The 20,664-nt window shown below is 46.3% G+C and overlaps 1 protein-coding gene across 1 annotated transcript; it reads left to right on the forward strand.

Moving 5' to 3' along the window:
- The first annotated feature begins 765 nt into the window (after window positions 1-765).
- On the forward strand, window positions 766-1,689 carry LOC146759483 (olfactory receptor 14J1-like). Its single transcript, XM_085510402.1, has one exon. It carries the CDS (start codon window positions 766-768, stop codon window positions 1,687-1,689), a length of 924 nt encoding a protein of 307 aa, XP_085366528.1.
- Window positions 1,690-20,664: the final 18,975 nt, after the last annotated feature.

The raw sequence follows: 20,664 nt of genomic DNA on the forward strand, positions 1-20,664 counted from the left end.
GAAAGAGCCCCCCGGCAGGGCTTGTGCTGCCACAGCTGCTGACTGGGGCAGGGGGATCACAGCTCCACTGCACAGCAGAATGTTTCTGAGGGAACTTTGCAAGAGGATAGCCAAGGCAGAGATTTTCCATTTCCTATTCTGAGGGAAGATTTGAGGCAGAAGTATAAAAGGGGCTGTCAACTCTGAACACAGCTCGGAGACTCCTCAATATTTCTCCAATCAGTTAGCTGTTTTGTAAACAGTCCCACAGGTTATGCTTTCAGCCTCATGTACCTAGAAGTATATAGTCAGCTTACGTTATAGTTGTTTTGTGCAGGCATTAATAGTTCACTTGTCCTGCAAACAGGCTGATTTGTCTTAGATGATTTGAATTGCACAGATGCTGGGGCTGGGGTCCCAAAGAGCAGCTGCAGTAAAGAGGAAAATATCCAAGAGGCTGGGATATGATTAGGAAATGAGAAGAAAGTAAGAGCTTCCCAATCTCCTACTACTTAAGGGATGGTTAAACTCATGAAAATAAATACAAGTTCTGGAATTAAGTGAACATTTTCCTACGTCAAATGAGAAGAGCCAAGGAAGGGGGTTTCAATTTCCTTCTCTAAGGCAAAAAAGGATTGGATGCAGAAATCGTAAAGTGGCTGTCAGAGTTCTGAGAAGTTTTGTCAATTAATTGCTTGTTTTGTGAACAGGAGTGTGTCTGAGAATGGTCTGGACTTGTCATTATCTTCTGCACTCTGAACAGGACTCCAAGCCCACGGACAACAGATGCCCAACAGCAGCTCCAACAGCGAGTTCTTCCTCCTGGCATTGGCAGACATGAGGCAGCTGCAACTTCTGCACTTCTGGCTCTTCCTGGGCATCTACATGGCTGCCCTCCTGGGCAATGGCCTCATCAGCACAGCCGTAGCCTGCGACCGCCGCCTGCGCTCCCCCATGTACTTCTTCCTCCTCAACCTGGCCCTCCTCGACCTGGGCTGCATCTCCACCACTCTCCCCAAAGCCATGGCGAGTGCCCTCTGGGACACCAGGGCCATCTCCTACGCAGGATGTGTTGCACAGCTCTTTTTCTTTGTCTTCTTTATCTCAGCAGAGTATTCCCTTCTCACCATCATGTCCTATGACCGCTATGTTGCCATCTGCAAGCCCTTGCACTACAGGACCTTGATGGACAGCAGAGCTTGTGCCACCATGGCAGCAGCTGCCTGGGGCACTGGTGTTCTCCATTCCCTGCTGCACACTGCCAGTACTTTTTCATTGCCTCTCTGCAAAGGGAATGTTGTGAACCAGTTTTTCTGTGAAATTCCCCAGATTATCAAGCTCTCCTGTTCAGCCTCCTACCTCAGGGAAGTTGTGTTTCTCAGTTTTAGTTTCAGTTTAGTCTTTGCGTGCTTTGTTTTCATTGTTGTGTCCTATGTGCAGATCTTCATGGCCGTGCTGAGGATGCCCTCTGAGCAAGGACGGCACAAAGCCTTCTCCACGTGCCTCCCTCACCTGGCTGTGGTCTCCCTCTTTCTCAGCACTGGCTTTTATGCCCTCCTGAAGCCCTCCTCCGTCTCCTCCCCATCCATGGACCTGATGTTGGCACTTCCGTACTCGGTGGTTCCTCCAGCAGTGAACCCCGTCATCTACAGCATGAGGAACCAGGAAGTCAAGGATGCAGTGAGGAAAGTGATGACCAAATGTGTTTAATAAATATTGGACTGCCCATCTTTTGGAATTCATTACATGTACTGCATCCTTTTTACTGAATCTAGATCTCTTTTATTGTTTGTTTTGTTCCATTTTATATGTGTAATTTATTCTTATGATTTAAAAAATAATCCTGTAATGCTTTTCATTACAAAGTCATTACTCAACTCAATTCCTATTCAGCTTGTACCTTTGCTGTGTACTTCGGACACACTGTATATAGTGAAACAGGCTCTCTGTGAACCATAACATAATAAAGGTCATGCAGTGACTCTGTCTGTCAACCTTCTTGTGAGACATTTCTGGAGCTGTCAGGGTCGGATGTTCTCAGAAACCCACAGTCCAGCAGGAAGCACACGGCTGTTCATCAAACTGTGTGGTGACTTCAGCCTGCAAGAGTTTTCAGCTGGTCCCTTGCCCAGTGTTCCCCATAACACTGACAATATAGTTTCAAAATATTCTTTTCTTATCTGGCCTGACATCCTGCTTACCCAAGCCCCTCTGCAATAGTTAAGCCCCTCTGCAATAGTTAAGCCTTAGATTGTCCCCTTGTTTGAACTCAATCTTCCCTTTTCTTGGACCTAGCAAATCCTTTTGCTAGATTACTTCAATCTGGGAAAGGGAAGATTTCAAATAACTTCCGCTCTCCACTTTCTGTCTTAGCTTGTGCTTTTTGTATTCTTCATAGCTATTCCCATAGGTTTTACACTGCTGTAATACACACCTCATTTCAACATACATTAAAACAAGCATGATGATTACAATAGTGCAAAGCAATAAAGAGTTGCTTTAGCCATGCAAAATGCGGTAGCCAACCAGTAAGTTTTTCCCACAGTTAGGTGAATCCAAATAAAGTCTGATCTATCAATACTTGATGAAGTAGTTTAGTATGTTCCCATATTGCCTGTAGACCAGATTATCTCTTTTGTTGTTTGTAAGAGATGTAGTTAATCCAATCTACATTGCTGTTAATTGTCACCCACCAGAACAGTGACTCAAACCCTGCAGCAATTGGATTTCTCACCTTAAATTTATCAGAGACACCTCTGGGCACTCCAATCGAATCTATATCTATATACAGCATCATCAAATGAGAACCCTAAGCTCCTTTTGTTCCTTCTGGGGGTGTGTGACATCCCATTTGTGAATGCCAGGGTGAATGGTAGAGCTCATGGAGGAATTGCACAGGTAGCTCCTCAGTGAGATAGGAGAGTGGACCGTAAGATCTTCTCACCCGCTGCAACATCACCAGAGATCTGCTCTACATGCATTTGCAGATGACTTGCGTGCAGGAGTAGAAGATGTTTGCTGATTATACCAGATGAGCAGGTGATATTGCCTCCACTGAGGCTGGAGAAGACTTGCAGAGAGATGCTGACAAGTCAGAGAACTGGGTACCAGTTGGTACTAAGCACCAAGTGCATAACGCATAACAAGTACCTAACTGTGCACCTGGGTTGGGGCAACCCCGGACATACACACAGACTGGATAAGGGACACTGGAGAGCCATCTGACTGAATAGGATTGGGGGCCCTGGTCAACATCAAATTGAATGTGAGTCAGCAGGGTCCCCAGGCAGCCAGGAAGGCCAGCGGTCCCCTGTGCTGCATCAAGCAAGGTATTGCCAGCTGGGTGAAAGTAAGGATCGTCCCTCTCTGCTCTGCACTGCTGCAGCCTCACGTGGAGCACTGGCTGCACTTCTGGGCATTGCAGAGCAGAAAGGACAACAAACTATGAGAGTGTGTGCAAAGAGGGCACTGGAACTAAAAGATATCAAGTTCAGAGTTTCATTGGGATTGACTACTTGTTCAGACAGGGTCCTTCTCACATCCTACATTCTGCAATGAGAGTCGGGGCACACATGGGACAAGAACCTCACAGTGTCCTTGCACCCCATGCAGACCGTTGGATCTTCTCTCCCTGTGTCTTTGATTGACATCATACAGACCTTCATTGACTTCCCAGGAAGGATCCTGAGCAAACATGAAGGACAGGATCTCCCTGCCAAGGGTCTGGGAATCAGGACTTATTTACAACTTAATATGGAGTAGGACTCATGAGAATTTCACATGTTGAGAAGGGTTAACGTGTATTCATTGATTTCTGTCTTTGTTTCACTTTTATAGGTATTAATGAACATCACGCAGACTTTCAGCTCAAAAAAAAAACAAACCAAAAAACAAAACAAAACAAAACAAAAAAACAAACAACCAAGTGGGATATCCATTTGTGTTTCACACGTGGCCCGGTGCCCCCTTGACCTTCACATTCCCCACCAGCCTTTCCTTGCTGGTGAGTATGAGATCCAGCAGTGTTGCACAATGGCTGCAATAACAGGGCAGCCATGAAGATGTGTATGAGCATAGCCTGTATCACAGTACAGACTGCATAACCATGGGAAAGTGTTAGGGGTTAAGCAAAGGACACAATGCCCTTGAAGCAAGCTGCAAACAACTAAAACTGGAGTTTGTATCCGCTGGTCTAAGGAAGCTGGTGAGTGTCCTAACCGCAGTAGCCCACACAGTGGTCTTGCTTGATAACTGCTTTATATGGCTATTCTGCCTAGCTTCATATGGTTATTCCCTCTAGCTTCATATGGCTGTTCCACCTGGCAACTATAAGCTACTCAACAATGACAAATGACACACGTATTAGGAGCACTGTATAAGCTGTGTGAGAGTCACAATAAAGTTGAAACTTGATCACTCATGTTGAGTTGGTGATGCTTCCCAGTTGGATGGCAATCACACAGAGAACCCGACCCACGGCACATCAGAGCATCTCTCTTCCATGGTTCCTCCATGGCTTGGTCAAGAAGCTGCCATCTGTGCTCTCCAGGGATCTCAGAAAAAGAATCCTTGTGAAGGTATAGAAGTGATGTGAGAACTTGTAATAAAAAGTTTGGATCGTTCCAATCTGAGTCCATGCTTCAGATGCAGCATTCCTGTGTACCTATGTCCACAATGCCCCCCACAGCACTTTCCCCCACGTCCGTGCTGTACACCTTTTCCAGTACTGGGGGTCCTGGGATGGAAATGGTGGTTCTGTCAGGGACTGTGGGGGTCTGTGAGACTACAGGGGGCCTGGAATGGGTAAGGGAAGTCTAAGGGAGGAAATAGGGGGGTTCAGTGGAAACCCAGTGGGGCACATGGGGCGCTGTTTGAGACAACGTAGTTCTGTGAAGTTTTGGGCCAGCTATGGGGAAGGTGTACAGGGTCTAAGGAAGTCCTGGAAGGGTTCTGGGGCTCTGTGGGGGCTGTGGGGTGGCTACAGGTTCTTGGATGGGTGTGGGGATGCAAGAAAAGCTGTTCAGAGCAGCAGCTGTGGAGCAAGATAAACAGCATGAGAACCAAGGACACCTCTGCAAGGAGAAGAAGAGTCTCACAGCTCTGATTGGATATGTGCCTGCACGGACAGTTGAAAAGTGTTTTGTAGAATGCTTTGCTGACATGTAAGGTGTTTGGGAAAGTTGTAAGGGCGGATGGGAAAGTTAGAAAATAACAACTTGTGAAGGTATATAAGGGATGTGAGAACTTGTAATAAACGATTTGGATCGTTCACATCTGAGTCCGTGCCTCAAACGCTGCAGATGGGAAACACTGATGGGTACTGAGGCATTCAGGGAATTATGGGTGGCTGTCATGGGAAAGAAAGGGCAATCTTCTGGAAAGCAAGGGGCAGCCACGGGGATGGAAGGGACACCTACTGGAATGCAAAGGTAATCCAGGCTGAATCACAGAATCACAGAATTGTAGAGGTTGGAAGGGAGCTCTAGAGATCATCGAGTCCAACCCCCCTGCCAAAGCAAGCTCCCTACACCATGTCACACAGGTAGGCGTCCAGGCGGGTCTTAAATATCTCCAGAGAAGGAGACTCTGCTTTCATTCCCTGTCAGCACACAGCGATGAGCCGTACAGCCCATGCTCTCAGCACACACACCTCTTCTCTTACCAGATGCTTGCATTCCTGCGCAGTGCTGCTCAAAGCCCTCCTCCAGCTCTCCCTTCACTATGTAATCCACAGCTCTAGGCTGTTTGATGCCTGGACCATCATCAGGACCTGCAGAACAAACCTTGGGCTTCAGAGCTTGGAGGAGACAAGCGCTCTGTCTAGGAACATTCACCATCTGAAGCACTTCAATAAATGACCTCTTGAAAGCCCTGGATCTTTGTGACACATCAGGAGATGCTGAACTCAACCCACAGCCCTCTCCACAATGGAAGAGCTCTTCCCAACTGGCTGGAGGGGAAGCAAAGACCGTCTCAAGACCTCCAGTCCAGCTTCAAGGCCTTCAGGCTTCTTGGGCGGTAGATGTCCAAGACCACTAGGTTCAAGGACAATTCCTAGGTCTTCTTGGCCTCTGTTCTTCCAGACTCCCTCTTTCTTGGCCTCCATGCCTCAGTTTGGCCTCAGGACTACTAAAGCTGCAAGGCCTCTTGGCCAGGCTTTCGGCCTCCCTCCACTCTGTTTTACCTGAAGGCCTCTAAGCCTCCTTGGCAACCTCTAGGCCTTTAGGCCTCCTTCTATGCCTCTAGGACATCTGTGCCTCCAGGAGTACTATCCATCACACCTCTAAGCCTTCCTTTGTGCCTTAAATACTCAGGGACTTATGGTCTCATTTTTGGCCTTTCTCTATGCGTCAGGCCCTCAAATCCTCAGTGCTTCTAGTCCAGCCCATTAGTACCTTGGCTCAGCTGGTGATGCTGCAGGCAGTGCTTCCTATGCCTGCCCAGCCTAAAGCCAGCACACAACGTTAGCGGCTGCCTGCTGCTCAGATACAAGCACAAGTGTTGGTGGAGAATCAGAGCAAAGCACAGCCTGAATAGACCCCGTAGACCCCATAGCCCCATAGACCCCATAACCCAAAAGCCCCCATTGACCCCATAACCTCCATTGACCCCATAACCCCCATAGCCTCTATAGACCCCCATAGATACCATATCCCCATAGACCCCATAACCCCATAGACCCACATCCGAAGCCCAGGACCAGCAGCAGCTCTGTTGCCCTACAGAGGGACATTGACTTTGGAACCCCATTGAGCCCATTGACCCCATAGAACCCCATAACCCCATAGACCCCATGTATAGGTGGTGTATAAGGTGGTGTAAAGGTGGATAATATAAAGTTGTTGACCAAGATGGTGATAAATAGAGGCTTAGAGTCTTAGGGGGAGTAATACAAATGTTTCAAGGGTACTAGGAGGGGAAGGTCCGCCCTGCAAGGCAAGATACAGGCCGTATTCTTATCTTGGGTCAATACTTCTGCTTGTACCCAATTATGCCCCGGATGCTGATGCCATACCCTCTGGCCAGATATCTGTGGCTGTATAACTATATCTGGCACCAGAGGAGGAGTCTTAATTTGCCATAAGGACATGATAGGTGTCTCTTTAGCAATGAAGATCGGAGTATTGACCAAGATGTCAGTAGGCCATGTACCTATCACCGAGGGGGTGACTGAACCTCCCACCTCCAATAATCTCCCCCAAGAGGCAAGTAGGCCACACCACTTGGGTCCTACCTGCACCTTCCAGGACCAATTTATCTTATGGATTCCTGGTTCTAGATTCTCAGGGGCAGGGAGCAGAAGATTATTTTCATTACCAACCTGCAGTTTTACCTGATTATCAGTACCCGTAATTTGGATCCTAAGATGGGAGGCCCATATAGTCTGCAGCATTTTTAGGGCACTGGGTCTGCCATCTTGAGGTCTTTCATTCATGTCCTGCAGGGTTTCATATAGTCATTTTGTCCACCCCTGAAGGGACTGGGAGTCTGTCTTCAGGGCAGTCTTGAGGATACCATTGTAACGTTCAGTAAGGCCTGCCCCTGTTGGATTATATGGTAGGTGGAATCGCCATTCAATGTTGTTTTCTTCTGCCCAGCGCTGTATCATTGCACCAGTAAAGTGAGTCCCTTGGTCACTCTCAGTAACTTGAGGTGTCCCATAGGTAGATATCAATTTAGTAAGTGCCTAGATGGTATACACCTGATTTGCTTTTGGCACTGGATAGGCTTGCAGCAGTCCACTTACTGTGTCAATGCAGGTCAGGGTATATCTCGCTTCCTCAGATCGAGGAAGGGGCCCAATGTAATCAACCTGCCATCTTTGAAGAGGACTGTATCCTCTAGCAATGTGGGATGTTGTTTCGGGCAACGGTCTTGGTCTCATCTGTGAGCAAGCGTTGCAATCCTGACATGCTTGGACTATATCAGATAGTTGTACAGGCAGCCCCCATGCTTTAGTGGCTGCCCACATTATCTTTTGTCCAGCATGTAGTTTCTGATGTAACCAATGGGTAATATTTTCGGATTGTGAGTTCTCAATCCATCGGATTCGGGCCAGTGTGTCAGCTTCATCATTTCCTGTTGACTGTAGGGGTTGATGACCGCAGACATGGTAGACACGTACTGTCCTGCGTTTATCTGCATTCCATATATTTAACCACATGTCTTTACCCCAAATCAGTTGGGTGTGGATAGTCCATTCTTGAGTAGCCCACTGCGTAATCCAAAGAGTGAGCCTCCGATACACAGCCCAACTATCTGTACAGATGTTCAGGACACCGTCACCAGGTTCTTTAGTTATAACCATCCACACAGCTCACAATTCTGCCCATTGGTTGCTCTGACCACCCCCCTCGTCAAACCAGATTGTCTCAGTAGAGGGTTGGTATGCTATCACTCGCCACTTACTCCGGTTGCCTTTGCTTGATCCATCCGTAAACCAGGCATCATCAGGAATAGAATATCTTCCTTCCTGTACGGGACTCTTCTCTGGTGGAGCAACCATCGGTTCTTTTGGTGCATCACTGTGATATGTCACTGGGCCTAGGATTTTCTGTAGTTCTTCTTTAAGTGGAGATGAAGACAGACCACTTCTCTGGCACAGATAGGCGACCCATCGTGCTACCGTTTGTGCTTGGGCCACCCCTGTCTTAGGAAGGTGGGTCAAATTCCTTACCCACCCCTGGATTGGTAATGTAGTTTTTACTATGACTTTTGCTGTCTGCGTTATTGGCTCTACTGCTTTCAACGCCAAATAGGCAGCCAATAACTGTTTCTCAATCATGCTATACCTTTGCTCTGCTCCATGCCAAACCTGAGACCAGAATCCAATGGGGGTTTGAACAGCACTCTGGCATTGCCACAGGCCCCAGCCAAAACCATTCTGAGTAACATGAACATCTAATTCGGCTGGGAGGGTAGGATAAAATATACCCAATGCCTGAGCTTGTTTAACTGCCATTTTTGTCTGTTGAAAAGCATCCTGTTCTACCTTCCCCCAATCCCATGACTGACCCTTTTTAGTGAGTTTGTACAATGGCCTCAATAGCTGCGCCAAATGAGGTATAAAGGAGCGCCAATACCCCAATATACCTAAGAATTCTTGCAGCTGCTTAGATGTTGTAGGGACGGAAATGCCTGAACCTAATCAACTACTGCACTGGGTAGTACTTTGGTTTTCCCCTACCAAATAACTCCCAGGAATTTCACAGATAACCCTGGACCTTGCACCTTCTGTGGGTTTATAGCCCACCCTCTTTTCTGCAGATAAGTTGTCAACAAATCTGCTGCTTGTCCTACCGCCTCTAATGAGTCAGATGTTAACAGGAGGTCATCAATATAATTATATAAATTGACATTATCTGGCTTTTCCCAATTAGCCAGGTCAAGCGCCACTAAATTATGATGATAGGTGGGAGAATGCACGTACCCTTGTGGTAGGACCTGGAAAGTCCTCTGCCTGCCCTCCCATGTAAAAGCAAACTGGTCTTGTGATTCTTCCTTGGTTGGAATGCAGAGGAATGCATTTGCTAAATCCAGGACACAGTGGTATGTTTTAATTTATCTGCTTAGTGTGTCCATAAGGGAGGCAATATTGGGTACGGCCGCATGAATGGGCGGCATGAGCTTATTCAATTCTCTATAATCTACTGTTATCTACATGTTCCATCCAGTTTTTGCACTGGCCATACTGGGGAGTTGTATGGGCTATGTGCTGGTCTTATAATACCCTCTCTCTCTAACTCCTGCACTGTTTTTGTTATTTCGTCCTGCCCACCCAGGAGTCTATATTGTTTTACATTAGTAATCCGGCATGGCTTCGGCAGAGAAATAGGCTCATGTTTGGCACGGCCTCTCAATATTGTTTGTATTGCTCGGATACTAATGCATCTCTGTTGGAGCCGAAACTCCCCCACCATTGTGTGGAGAGCCAAGCCCCACAAGATGTCAGTCCCCAATATATACTCTGGAACTGGGGCAATGGATACCTTATACTCCCGTGGTGGGAGGCACTCAACCCCCATTTTTACCCAGGTTTGGGTGACTGGAATGGTCTGTCCCCCAAAACTTCCAATTATCACTCTATTGCCTTTGAATTTTGTTGGGTCTCCATAAATTATAGATGTTTCAGCCCCAGTATCCACTAGGGCCATAACCTTTTGTATATTTTTCCAGGACCAATATATTTTTAATTCTACATAGGGCCTCCGGTCCCGTCTGGAGGCCCTAGGGGGACTGACGTCCCTCATCATGCCATGAATTGGGCTAGGTTCAAATCTTTTACCTCTGAAGTCTCAGGTATTGTAGCTCGAGATACTTGAGGCGGTTTCTTTTTTCTACTAGGAACAATGAAATCTTCTAAGTTCCAAGTTACTGTTGGACATCGTTCTATGATTCTTATCCTTGGTCTTTTAGGATGGTTTTGAAATTTTTGTTCATCCTTCAGCTGCTTCCACAACTGAAGGAGGACATGGTTAGGCTGGCCATCAACTTTTGTAAATTGAATGCCTGCCTAAAGAAGATCACCAAACATTTGTTTTCAGGACACTCTTATAGGTCCCGACTGAGGGGTTCGCAGGGCTGGTTTCCTAGTTCAAGTTATTGGAAAGATCTCTGCATCTTCTATTACCCTAATATTGCGCTTAGCTCTTAAACGCTTTGTCTCCCCCAGATCCGCTACTAATTGAGCAGCTTGTTGAACTGCTGCTTCTGAAGCCACCAATGGATTTAATATGGAAACTAATGTTCCATACATATGTGAGGGAGCTTGTTGCAGTATTAGGTCCCTCATCTCTACAGAAAATTTTACCATATCAGGGCTATCGAATGTATGTTCAGAAATGGCTTTTCGCATGCCCAATTCCCGTATATAATTTTGAAGGTCCTCCATGGAAGACCACATGCCCATGTTAACCAGTACGTCAGATTTATTTGATCATGCCATGCGGCATGCAGCCATCAACCAGTCTATGATTGAATAATTTTCATCAGGGAACTGGGTCCCTGCATATATAACATTTGCCTAATGGCAGGATCATCATAGTTTCATAGTCTCGTGTGGGTTGGAAGGGACCTTAGAGATCATCGAGTCCAACCCCCCGGATTCGAGCCTCTGTGCTGCAGAGCGACACTTCTACCACTTGCGCCACAGGGGGATTCGAACCCAGGGCCTCCAGTGTTGCAAAGCGGTGTCCTTAACCACTTGCGCCACTGGAGGCACACAAAGGATGGATAGATATAGTTGCTAGTTTAGATACTTTGGGTCCACTAACTAATACACTTTCTGCCCCTGAATCCCATAGACGCAACAGCCAGGCCGGAACACTTTCTCACGGCCTTTGTCTAAATCACTGAACCAAATCCATGAGTTCAGTGGATGTGTAGGGGCAGGCTGTTACATGTAGGTAAGTCTCGACAGGGGGCCACTGATCTGGTGGCACGCCTGTTGACTGGTCCCGGATCTTTTCTGTCTTTTGAGTCACCACAAGACGGACTTCTAATAAGTCCACTTAAGGTGGTTCCTCCAGATCAGCTTTGGTGACTTTGTCCTGATCTGTTGTTTCACAATCTTGTTCTTCATTCATTGTAATATATCTAATTTGAGGATTTGGTGAAAAAAATGATGGATTTTTCCCTGTTAATAAACTGAGCTCACTTTCTAGCTTTTCAATTTGAGCCTTTAATAATTGATTTTCATGCTCAATATCATTTTATCTCATTTCAGCCTGATTTAAAACAGTTAGTAAGGACCAAGCTACTATAGACGCAGCCATTTGTCTTTCTCTGGTAGTAAGTATATCCATATGTAATCCTTGAAAATATTCAGTTAAACGAAATGGAGACATGTTGTCCACCTGTTGTAAGGGACCCCATTGTTCAATAATAGTCGCAAGTTGGAAATATGGGGATCCCATGAATCCTGGGATTTGCCCAGGAAGGATCTTTCCTAAAGGAATGGCCTTCTCCCTCTTGAACCAGCTAAACATATTCCACAAGAAAGACATCTCTTTACCTGTATCCACAGGCTACACTGCCTGGCTTGCCAAATGTAAAGGTGGTGTATAAAGGTGGTGTAAAGGTGGCTAATATAAAGATGTTGACCAAGATGGTGATTGTCACGGGTTACCTAGATTTACCTATGCCCGTGACAGAGGGGAGCCACCCCATAGGGCACCCCTGGCCCGGAAAGGAAAGGAAAAAAGGGGAATGGGATAAAAACAGCAGCAATCTAAGGAGGAAAACTTATTTTACTAAATATGATATAGGAATACAAGATAACACAATATAATATTAAAATATAATTGAGGCTAATAAATTGAACAAAACAGAGAGTCCCCAAAAACCGAGAGGCCTACTGTGAACTCTAGGCGACACGGCTAGTATGCTTCCCACTCTCCAAGAAGTCTGAGAGAGAGAGAGAACTCCAGCCTGGGAACAAGATTATATAGCGTCCTGGTCCCATGACTCATCCCTGACTGTGATGTTCTCTGGGATATGTAGTCTTCTTCTGTGGACTGCACATTCGATAAAAGTGTCCATGCTTTACATGATGTTATGATGTGGAATACTGATAGCAAAATTACAAAATTACAAAACCATGACATTCCACCCCTTATTCTATTTTACATGTATTATATATGTATATGCATATACATATATATAACTATGATAGCTAAATAGTACAATTAAATGTAACATAACTAAATGTATAACTATAATAACTAAAATACACTACACATGCAAATATATACAAAGATACATAAAATTATTGACTGCACTCCCTCAGCATCAAATTCCCTTGTGGTACACACAGAACATCCCCACCCTTCTGCATTACCCACCAAGTGCACCCAGGTCCCTGGGCAAAGACAGTTCCACGGACAGGTTTTCCCTTTCCAGAAGCTGGAAGGACCCAAACAGCTTTTCCCAACATGTTCTTTACATGTACAACAGGGACCTTATCTCCTTCTATAGTGTGTAGGGGGCTAGATTGACTAGGACCATCACGATTGACAGATCCTCTAGTATTGACCAACCAAGTGGCTTCTGCCAGATGCTTCTCCCAGTGCTTCAATGTTCTACCACCCATTGCTTTCAACATAGTTTTCAACAACCCATTATATCGTTCAATTTTACGAGAAGCTGGTGCATGGTAGGGAATATGATAAATCCACTCAATGCCATGATCTTTGGTCCAAGTATTTATAATACAATTTTTGAAATGTGTCCCATTATCAGATTCAATTCTTTCTGGGGTGCCATGTCGCCATAGGACTTGTTTCTCAAGACCCAATATAGTGTTTCGAGCAGTAGCGTGGGGTACAGCATATGTTTCAAGCCACCCAGTGGTTGCCTGTTCCATGGTGAGTACATAACACTTACCACTGCAAGATTGTGCCCCAGTGGCACAGATGGTAGGAATGCCACATTGCAACACCAGGGCCCGGGTGTTCGAATCCCCCTGTGGCGCAAATGGTAGAAGTGTCGCTCTGCAGCACAGAGGCTCGAATCCCAGGGATTGGACTCGATGATCTCTGAGGTCCCTTCCAACCCGCACGAAACTATTACTGTTACTATTACTATTACTATTACTATTACTATTACTATTACTATTACTATTACTATTACTATTACTATTACTATTACTATTACTATTACTATTGTTGCAAGGTGATATAATCAACCTGCCATGCCTCGCCATATTTATACTTTTGACATCGCCCTTCCTCCCAGAGAGGTTTCATCCTCTTGGCTTGTTTAATTATGGCACGTTTCACAATCATGAATAATCTGTGCAATAGCGTCCATAGTTAAGTCCACCCCTCGGTCTCTGGCCCACTTATATGTCGCGTCTCTTCCTTGATGACCTGAGGTCTCATGAGCCCATCGAGCTAGAAATAATTTGCCCTTATTCTGCCAGTCCAAGTCAATTTGAGCCACCTCAATTCTGGCAGCTTTATCTACCTGATGGTTGTTTTCTTGTTCTTCAGTAGCCCAACAATTGGGCACATGTGCATCCACGTGACGCACTTTTACAACCATATTCTTTGTTTGGGCAGCAATGTCCTTCCATAGTTCAGCTGCCCAAACAAGTTTACCCCTCCATTGCTAGTTATTTTGTTCCCACTGCTGTAACCACCCCCATAAAGCATTTGCCACCATCCATGAGTCAGTATAAAGATACAGCATTGGCCACCTCTCCCATTCAGCAACATCTAAGGCCAGCTGGACAGCTTTTACCTCTGCAAACTGATTTGATTGTCCCCTACCTTCAGTGGCCTCTGCAACCTGTCGTGTGGGGCTCCACACTGCAGCTTTCCATCTGCGATGCTTCTCTACAATGCGACATGATCCGTCAGTGAATAGGGCATATTTCTTTTCATTTTCTGGTAATTCGTTGTATGGTGGGGCCTCTTTAGCACGTGACACCTCTTCTGCTGGTGATGTTCCAAACCTTTTATCTTCAGGCCAGTCCATGATCACCTCTAGGATTCCTGGACGATTGAGGTTTCCCATATGTGCTCGCTGTGTAATCAGTGTAATCCACTTGCTCCAGGTGACATCGGTAGCATGGTGGGTGGAGGGAACCAGTCCTTTGAACATCAAGTTCAGCACTGGCAGTTGAGGTGCCAAAAGGAGCTGCGTTTCAGTCCCAACTACTTTGGAAGCAGCCCGAACCCCCTCATACACAGCTAAGATCTCCTTCTCAGTTGGAGTGTAGCACTCTTCAGACCCCTTATACGCTCGACTCCAGAATCCCAGGGGTTGGCCTTGGGTCTCTCCTGAGGCTCTTTGCTGCAAACTCCAAGTGGGACCTTTCTCTCCAGCAGCAGTATAGAGGATGTTCTTTACATCCTGTCCAGTCAGTACTGGCCCCAGGGCTACGGCACGGGCTATCTCTTGTTGAATCTGTTCAAAAGCCTGCTGCTGCTCAGGGCCCCATGCAAAATCATTCTTCTTCCACGTCATCTGATAAAGGGGGCTTACAATGAGGCTGTAGTTTGGAATGTGCATCCTCCAAAAGCCCACTGTACCCAGGAAAGATTGTGTCTCTCTCTTGCTAGTTGGTGGAGACAAGGCAGCGATTTAGTCAGTCACATCTGTTGGGATGTGACGACGTCCATCCTGCCACTTCATACCTAAGAACTGAATTTCCTGGGCAGGCCCTTTTACTTTGCTTCGCTTAATAGCAAAGCCGGCTTGTAGAAGAATTTGGATGATCTGCTCTCCTTTTGTGAAAACTTTCTCTGCTGTATTGCCCCACACAACAATGTCATCAATGTATGACAGGTGTTCAGGAGCACTACCCTGTTCCAATACAGTTTGGACCAACCCATGGCAAATGGTTTGGCTGTGTTTCCACCCCTGGGGCAAACGGTTCCAAGTATACTGAATGCCCCTCCAGGTGAAAGCAAACTGTGGCTTACATTCTGCAGCCAAAGGAATAGAGAAGAAGGCATTGGCAATGTCAATGGTGGCATACCATTTGGCTGCTTTTGACTCCAGCTCGTACTGGAGTTCCAACATGTCCGCACAGCAGCGCTCAATGGGGGTGTGACCTCATTCAGGCCACAGTAGTCTACTTTCAGCCTCCATTCTCCATTGGCTTTAGGCACTGGCCATATGGGGCTGTTAAATGGGAGTGAGTTTTACTGATCACTCCCTGATTCTCCAACTGGTGAATCAAATCATGAATGGGGAGCAAGGAATCCCTGTTGGTGCGATACTGCCGTCTGTGCACTGTCTTTGTAGCAATCGGTACCTGCTGCTTTTTTGCTCGTAGCAGCCCCACAACAGACAGGTCCTCTGACAGGCCAGGCAAAATAGACAGCTGCTTAATGTTGTCCATATCTACAGCAGCTATCCCAAAGGCCCATTAATACCCCTTAGGATCCTTGAAATGGCCCCTTCTGAGGTAATCAATACCCAGTATGCATGGAGCCCCTGGGCCAGACACAATAGGATGTTTTTGCCAGTCTTTGCCAGTGAGGCTTATTTCAGCCTCCAGCACAGTCATTTCTTGAGAGCCCCCAGTCATTCCAGAAATATGGATTGATTCTCTCCCTTCATGACAGGAGGGCATCAGGGGGCACTGTGCATCAATATCCACCAGCGCCTTATATTTTTGTGATTCTGTGATTCTTTAAGGGTTCCTTTGTGGTCCATATGGGGTCCTTATGGGGTCCTATGTGGTCCTTACGGGGTTCTTATGGGGTCCTTTGTGTTCCTTACGGGGTCATATGGAGGATTTATGGGGTCCTATTTGGCTCCTATAGGGTTCTTATGGGGTCCTATGGGGTCCTTATGGGATCCTTTGTGGCTCTTATGTGGTCTTTATGGAGTCCTATGTGGTCTTTATGGGGTCCTTATGGGGTCCTCATGGGGTCCTATGTGGTCCTTACGGGGTCCTTATGGGGTCCTATGTGGTCATTACGGGGTCATATGGAGGATTTATGGGGTCCTATTTGGCTCCTATAGGGTTCTTATGGGGTCCTATGGGGTCCTTATGGGATCCTTTGTGGCTCTTATGTGGTCTTCATGGAGTCCTATGTGGTCTTATGGGGTCCTTATGGGGTCCTAATGATCTTGGAGGTCCTTCCCAACCTTAATGACTCTGTGATTCTATAAGAAGGGAGATTTAGGCTGGGTCTAAGAAGTTCTTTACGACATCGGAGGGCGATGTCACATCTATGGCCCTTAGCTCCAAAGCACTGTGCTGTGCCACTGGGCAAGCAGTGCTGACCCAGCACTGGGACTGACCTCACACTTGGCCTCCACTCTGTGGGGGGGCTGTTTGCTTACATCTCAAGTCCATTTCAGCAACCCAGCACTGATAACGCAGCCTCTACAATTGATGAAATACATTCCCAAGTATATTGGCCTATAGCCCAATAGGACTTCAGTTGTTCAGCATTCAAAGTGAGCTATAAATCAGAGCTTACAAAGGCATTACATTGTATAATACTAACACAGAACTTGATGTGGCTTGCTCAGCACTAGTGGCTAAGTTTGCTGATGCCTTAGGCCACAAGCTGTGGACCTCCACCAAGTCAGTCAAAGGAATACCCTACTCGCTGCTTTTAGCCAGAGGACGAGGAAGCCTCGCCCAGCAGAAGAAGAGTTTACTTGCCAAGTTGTTCTCACAAGACTGCAAATATCCAGGTTTGCAGATAAGGTACCACTAAGTCCCAAGGTCATAAGGAGCTACACACGCCACTCCCATCTACCACAGCCTTTAAACTCTAGTGAATGTCATCAGTCATTAGTCATCAGTCAAATGCTTCCTAAGCTGTGTTCTGTCATGCAAATATTTTAATCAGTTTCATTAACCACATGCATATCAAGGCCTAGAGAATTGGATATCAGTGTGTTTATATGTCTAGGCCTACTGGCCTCTGCATACACCAGAGACTGAAATGTTCGGTACGTGTACAGTCATTGCAGCAACCCTGAAATATTGTTCAGGAAGAAGGATGAGGCCTTGAGTCCAAATGCTGCGCATCACATGTTGCCTGGAGAGAAGGCATTATTCAGCCTCAAGTCAAATTCCAGTTTCCCAAGTCGTTTTCCTCACCTCATGCCTCAGAGCTACCTGGATATATGTGTGTGGTGGATCTCCTGTATACCTAAGCTGCAGCTTATCTGTAGTAGAGCGGAAAATCATTAGTGTGAATCTGATTCACGTTCAGTGTCACTCTCTCCAACAATGACCCTACAGGGTCTGGGAAAAAGGAATGGCCATGAGAGTTCTGCGGAACGGGAGCCCCAGGGCAGCTGGGAGGGAGGACCAGGTGTGCTCTCGATTGGCCTTATTTTCACCAAGAACCATTTCTGAGATGAGGAGAGCTGGAAGCTGTTTGAAACCAGCCCACTCTAAACAGCATTAGAACAAGCCACCAACATGCAGCTAGCTCTGCTTGACCCATGGTTTACAAATGGCATTGATTAGACAAGAGTACCTTCACTTTTCTTGAGATCTAACTAAAGCACTGTAGATATCTTCCCGGTTCTCATAGGCCCTATTCCCTCTGGGGCAGCCTCTTGCTATCCCCTACATTAGAGCCGTAGTCAAGCCTGGGTGCCTCATTGGAGAGCTGCTAACTGCAAGGAGAGAAACCTTGAGACTCTAATAATGCACAGCGGAGCCAATTGAAACAGGCTTAAACTCAGGCGCTGAGGTGCATCGCCGTCATTTGTCAGGCATCAACTTTTTAACCACATCGACTGAGACCTCATTAAAATCATCTCCCAGAGGGGGGGAAACCAATGTTATTAAATAGTTTGAATACAGGTGGCCAAAAGCTGAATGGAATTTGTGTTTGTCTTCAGAGTAATTATCTCTGGTTTCTGCAGTGATTGCGTCATGCTTCCTTGCGGCAAAGAGAACATAGCAGATAATTCCCCTAGGGTGGGTGATTATATTCCAGTACCTGAAAGGAATCCAAGGCTGGGGGTGAAAATTGGCAGAAGGTACCTGAATAGGTTCTGAAGTTACTGGGGTGTGTGCCTGAGCTTCAGCAGAACAAAGGTGTCCTATGGGTTTTGTTCCCATGATGATCCAGCCTCCTGTCATGGCTTCAATGAAAGTGAGTCTTGTTTTATCCGGATGAAAGGAAAGAAATAATAGAGAGCTGATAAACTGCTTAGAACTGCAAACAACTCAAGGATTCTGCAAGGAAACATGATATGCCAATTTGAAATGCTTCATCTGACAGAGCAGCCAGCTGGTCACAGCTTTCATGGGGCATTTCCCATAAACAGGAGAGCTGCTATGGGTCATCTCTAAGAAGAGCACTTGAACGTTTACGTTAGAAATGGCCCAGAGAGCAGCCAGCTAAAAGAGTTTCCTCTGGGCTGCTTCTGCTCTGGGCGTTTGTCAGAGTTGATCAGTGCTGCCTCAATCATTACACTTAAATGTAACGTGGCATTATCCCTACTCTGGGGTTCTTTGGGAAAGAACCAACCAATTGTCCATACTGCCATCACTGAGGAATCTTGACTGAGGGGAGGTACAGACTGTCTTTGAGATCAGTGCAAAGCAGGTGGATGACACTTGATAGCAATTAGATGTGAAAGATCCTCCTCAGGAAAAACCCTTGGCTGGACTGATGACATCTAAAAAGAAATATTCAGGCTTTTGTAACAGTCAACACTGAACAAGTGAAATGTGACATGGTCTGAGTTCTCAGGCTGCTCAGCAACAGCCTCCCCTGCAGTGATCTCCCAATCACAGCATCATTTAGGTTTGAAATGACCTCTCCGATCATCCAACTGTTAACTCAGATCTGTCAAGTCAACTGCTAAACCCATATCTGTGACATGTCTCCCGATCTTTGCTATGGCACATTGCTGGGCCCTGAACTTGTTCTGCTGGGGAACAGATGTAGGGATTTCCATGGTACAGCATGTTCTTGGTTGGGCTTGATGACCTCAGATGTCTTCTCATTCTGGGATTCGAGGAAATTCATGTTCCATCACGATAGTAGGATTCTCATATTTGATGTTGTTTCTCCAATTCTGGATTTCTTGGATTCTAGAGCCATAGGAGCATAGAAATTCCAGCACGTAGGATTCTTGCTTTATAGGATTCTGGACTTTTCTTAGTTTTGTAGGATGGTAGGACTCTCTTAGATTCCAAGATTTCAATTGGTCGCTGCGCCTCCTGGTGGTCTGGGCTACACTACAAAGGTACAAACTGAACAAGAATTGGTTTCAATAATGACTTAGTAGCGAAAACATTACAGTATTTTTTTAAAAAAGAATAAGAATAAATTACACCGAAAAAATGGCACAATACAAACAAACAATAAAAGAGAGCTTGATTGACTAAAAGTCTGCATTACAAGCCATGAATTCTGAAAGATGGGCAGTTCACTGCTTTTAAAACACATTTAGTAATCACTTTCCTCACTGCATCCCTTACTTCCCGGTTCCTCATGCTGTAGATGAGGGGGTTCACTGCTGGAGGAACCACTGAGTACAGAAGTGCCACTGTCAGATCCAGGAGAGGGGAGGAAATAGAGAAGGGCTTCAGGAGGGCAAAAAATGCAGTGCTGACAAATAGGGAGACCACGGCCAGGTGATGGAGGCACGTGGAGAAGGCTTTGTGCCGTCCATGCTCAGAGGGCATCCTCAGCACAGCCATGAAGATCTGCACATAGGACACAATAATGAAAACAAAACACCCAAAGGCTAAACTGACACTAAAAATGAGAAGCACAACTTCCCTGTGGTAGGAGGCTGAGCAGGAGAGCTTGAGAATCTGTGGGATTTCACAGAAAAACTGGTTCAAAACATTCCCTTGGCAGAGAGGCAGTGAAAACGTGTTGATAGTGTGCAGTAGGGAATAGAGAGCCCCAGTGCCCCAGGCAGCTGCTGCCATGTTGGCACAAGCTCTGCTGTCCAACAAGGTCCCGTAGTGCAGGGGCTTGCAGATGGCAACATAGCGGTCATAGGACATGATGGTGAGAAGGGAATACTCTGCTGAGATGAAGAAGACAAAGAAAAAGATCTGTGCAGCACATCCTGTGTAGGAGATGGCCCTGGTGTCCCAGAGGACGTTGGCCATGGCTTTGGGGAGAGTGGTGGAGATGCAGCCCAGGTCAAGGAGGGCCAGGTTGAGGAGGAAGAAGTACATGGGGGTGTGCAGGCGCTAGTCACAGGCTACAGCTGTGCTGATGAGGC

The sequence above is a fragment of the Coturnix japonica genome, chromosome 10, assembly GCF_054131305.1.
Source record: "Coturnix japonica strain WE chromosome 10, WE-NBRP24, whole genome shotgun sequence".
NCBI classification, from domain to species: Eukaryota; Metazoa; Chordata; class Aves; order Galliformes; family Phasianidae; genus Coturnix; species Coturnix japonica.

Excerpts from the sequence above, each read along its gene's own strand:
- LOC146759483 (XM_085510402.1), top strand. The coding sequence starts at position 766 with ATGCCCAACAGCAGCTCCAACAGCGAGTTCTTCCTCCTGGCATTGGCA.